Source organism: Ziziphus jujuba, chromosome 12 (genome assembly GCF_031755915.1).
Source record: "Ziziphus jujuba cultivar Dongzao chromosome 12, ASM3175591v1".
NCBI lineage: Eukaryota > Viridiplantae > Streptophyta > Magnoliopsida > Rosales > Rhamnaceae > Ziziphus > Ziziphus jujuba.
In genome coordinates, this window is record NC_083390.1 from 7,776,925 (window position 1) to 7,780,784 (window position 3,860).

General features: G+C 30.9%; 1 protein-coding gene across 3 annotated transcripts; it reads right to left on the minus strand.

Moving 5' to 3' along the window:
- Window positions 1–563: 563 nt before the first annotated feature.
- LOC132800281 (cytochrome P450 CYP749A22-like) lies at window positions 564–3,293 on the minus strand. Of its 3 annotated transcripts, none has more exons than XM_060813627.1 (5): window positions 2,917–3,293; window positions 2,582–2,754; window positions 1,919–2,151; window positions 1,450–1,828; window positions 564–1,135 (listed from the first exon to the last, which is right to left on the minus strand). In XM_060813627.1, exons 1-5 carry the CDS (start codon window positions 3,197–3,199, stop codon window positions 707–709), a joined length of 1,497 nt encoding a protein of 498 aa, XP_060669610.1. In that variant the 5' UTR covers window positions 3,200–3,293; the 3' UTR covers window positions 564–706. The 3 variants fall into 3 exon arrangements, with proteins under 3 accessions (XP_060669610.1, XP_060669609.1, XP_060669611.1); XM_060813626.1 differs by having other exon boundaries at window positions 2,582–2,805; XM_060813628.1 differs by having other exon boundaries at window positions 723–1,008; window positions 2,582–2,805.
- Between the last annotated feature and the right edge of the window lie 567 nt (window positions 3,294–3,860).

The window sequence follows — 3,860 nt, forward strand, 5'->3', positions numbered from 1 at the left end:
TAAAGTATAATATATATGGAAAAATAAGACCGCAGTCTACAATGGTCAGAGACTTGCTTCAAATATATGTATAGGATAGTAAATAGTTTGACTGCAGTTCATCGGCAGATAGTGGGATTTTCTAATTTGTTGCCATGTTTACATCTCCAATGTCAATACTTGCAGAAGATAGTTGAAAAAATGATTTCTCCAATTTTATTTATTTGTTTAAAAATTGATTTCTCCATATTATACAAATATTTATGTATGGTGGTTTATACTCGCATAAGATAGTTGAAAAAATGATTTCTCGAACTTTGTGTATTTGTTTAAAAAATGATTTCTCCATATTATACAAATATTTATGTATGGTAGTTTGAAAATGTTTGGATCAGTTTGGAGAACATATGACTTAATAATATCCGTGTTTGATTTTTCTTTCGCTTTGACGCTTACAAGTCCAAATACACATCAGTCTTTAGACAAAATCTAACACTAGATCGAGTTGTATTAAAATCAAGCACTTTCAAGAAAAAAACAGGGGAAAACAAAAAAATATATCTGTAGCCAAATGCAAAAACAAGTTGAACTAAACATGACAATAATTAATTTATATAGATTTGTTACATTAGGTAAATTAATAGTTATTATTTGAAATAGCAACTCCTAGCACTTGTTTACAAAGGTATCCTTTATGTAATAAATAATCAAGATTAAGGTCTAGTCTTCAGAGTGGTTGCAGTATTACTTGAATTCCATGGCGTGGACGAGTAGTAATAAGATGATAGGGCATGTGGACATAGGTTGGAGAAAGAGTGAAGCTGTAGCGTTGAAGCATCATGCAAAGAGCGAGCTTTGATTCAAGGATGGCAAAGTTGGATCCTACACAATTTCGTGGTCCGATTCCAAATGGGAAAAATGCAGCTGGGTTGTTCTTAGTAGCTCCCGCAACCCCTTCTGAGAATCTCTCCGGTTTGAATTCATGCACATCTTCTCCCCAGATTTCAGGATCATGGTGAACTGGTAAAGCTGAGATAAATAAATTCAAATTACCAGGAAGAATATACTCTCCCACTCTGACTTCCCTTTCAACTTTTCTTTTTACAGTAATTGCAGGAGGATATAATCTTAGAGTTTCATTCAAAACCATGCCCATCTGTATGAAAATGAAATATTAACGAAAAAATATTAGATATTAAGAAAAAAAAAAGGGGTCCAAAACTTCTGTTCCATTTTTCTATTCTTATATTTATTCATCATTGATATAATACTATCTTACAATTTAAAAATATTAACAAAACATAAAATAAAGTAAAATGAAAAAATAATTGTTTTTAAAGATAAGATGGAATTCTATCACTGATTAAACAAAAATATGGATAGAAAAAGGAAAAAAAATAAAAAAAAAAAGGATAAAGACCGCCCTAAAAAGAAATGGGTAATACATAATTTGAGTTTTTTGAGACTTACCTTTTTCAGTTTGGCAAAGCTATCTGGATTTGGATTTTGTTTCCCAAATAAAGTGAGCACTTCCTTTCTAAGTTCTTCTTGCCAATCTGTGTGGATTGCTAAAAGTAAGACAACCCAAGCAAGTAAAGAATTAGTGGGTTCTTGGCCAGCAAAATAAAAATTTTTGCACTCATCAATCATAGTGTTTATTGAAATCCTTTGGCTGTCGTCGGCATCATGGTGAGCCTTTAGAAGTAATTCAAGGAAATCACTCCCAGAATTGTCTTCTTTTCCAGTCATCATCTTCCTTTCTTTTTCCTTGATCATCTCTATAATGTTGTTTCGCGCTTTTGAATCAATTATGTCTAGCTCAATCTGATAATCAGTTTTAAAGAATTTGCTGCAAGAAAAATTGGCATGAACAGATGTGATTTTTTTCCTTCCTTCTTTTATACTCTATATTTATTTTTGAAAAAGAATTATTAATTACCTGATGCCAGGAAACCTAAGTTTGTAAATATTATCGGATACTAACTCGGCCAACCTCACCAGCATCTCAAAAATGTTCTGTCCTCTTTCATAATCATTACCAAATGCTGTTCTAGAAATCACATCAGAAGTCAACAGTCTGAATTCTTCATACATTTCAATCTCTTTACCTTCGTATGATTTCCACCTTTGTAGCATAATCTCGACACTAGTGATCATTGCAGAACTCATACCCTGCAAAATGCCACAATTTAAGACAGTGTTGAAATACAATCTAATTATTTCTATGAATTTACTTGTTATAACTTCGGCATAGATTCAATGTTTATTCTTTATAAATATATATATATGTATATATATTATTTTTTTCTTATTAGCGCAACTAAGACGTGAATTCACATGACTTAAGATTTTTTGTCTTATTAGCTCTAATAGATTTTTCCTTAGACTTCTAAATATACAATTTTTCTTAAATGAAGATATTCTAAACTTTTTAAATTAGCAATAAATGGATTGAATTATTTAGAACCATTAAATTATATATATTTGATGTAACATATAATCCAATTGCTTTATATGATAATGTTCTACTTATCTTCCACTTACAAACTTAAAAGATATCCTCATTTGAGTCGGATTGGTTTGCATATATTAGTACACTTACTTTCAAACTCTCTCCATGAAAGGCATGATTGGACAGTTTTCTGTGTCTTGCCCATTTCTCACCTACACTGCTCACAAGACCATCTCCTATTATCTTCTTAAGCACAGGATGTATCTCGAATTTTGGAAAAGCGTCACCTTTATTATTGAGTATCTCTTTGATCAACTCTGGTTCTGTAACAACCAGCTGAGCTTCAGTTCCATACCATTGTAGATAATTTTTTCCTACCACATAAAAAGATAATTCACAATTAGAGTGTTTTGTTACATATAAATATAAAAATTAATATATATTTATATATATTATTATTCAATTACAAGACTAGAGCTTGCTACCGTATATTTTGATCCAGGAATCAATATGAGGCTGGACTCTGGAAAATATGTTGTGTGATAAACTCATGGGTTTTTCCATAGCTTTGTTTTTCATGCTCAGAATTTCTTTGGTGTTTCCATGGATGAATCTATAAGAAGGGCCTTTGATTCCTCGTGAACGCATCAACTTCTGCACGCGAGTAGGACGCCACCATAGTTTGTAAATTATTTTGATGATAATCCACAGAGAAAGCAGACCCAGAAAGCTTGAGAAAGTTATTGCAAGATTTCCCAGAGCTCTCATTTTTTTCTCTCTGGCTTACCTGCCTCTCAATCTTTTACTTTCTCAAAACTTTTTTTTTTTTTTGGGTGAATTTTCTCAAAACTTATAGAACGAGTGCATAGAAGATTTCGTTTCATCGGTATTTAGAGAAAAATTATTGCTTGATCAATACATGATAGTTCATTATAATATAGAAGTGGTCCCTACGAAAATAATACTAGCAATAATTGTGGTGCAATCGGATAAAATAGTCATGCATTCAATTTCACTTCGATTTTTCTTTGTCAATATTCTTCCACATAACAACAATATCAAAGAAAATAAAAAATTGATCGTTTTAGTCAAAAAGTTGTAAGAAAATTGGCATCTCTATTCCACCTTGTTGGATTTGTAGTGGCCAATTTTACTTAATTATTTAAATATTGAAAGCCGTAATTATATATAATAGTTGATATTATTGACTTGAAATTTCAAACCATCTCAAATAATTTTGCTTTATTAACCGTGAGGTAAGTCAATTCACTTCCCGAATACCTGAATAAAAAAATAAGATATGCTTAAACTAGCTAAAACAATTACTTTTTTTTTGTCCAATCTATTTAAGTTGATCAAATCTAAACAAATTGGGAATCCTAATTAGCATATTTTCTATTCCTAAATAATATTGTTATTTGTTTATTTT

Bases quoted from the DNA above. Each gene is read 5' to 3' on its own strand.
- LOC132800281 (XM_060813626.1), bottom strand. From the start codon at position 3,199: ATGAGAGCTCTGGGAAATCTTGCAATAACTTTCTCAAGCTTTCTGGGT. The intron at 2,806-2,916 runs GTAGCAAGCTCT...TTTATGTGGTAG, and splicing joins TTCCTGGATCAAAATATACG to GAAAAAATTATCTACAATGG. The intron at 2,152-2,581 runs GTAAGTGTACTA...GGCATTTTGCAG, and splicing joins TTCATGGAGAGAGTTTGAAA to GGTATGAGTTCTGCAATGAT.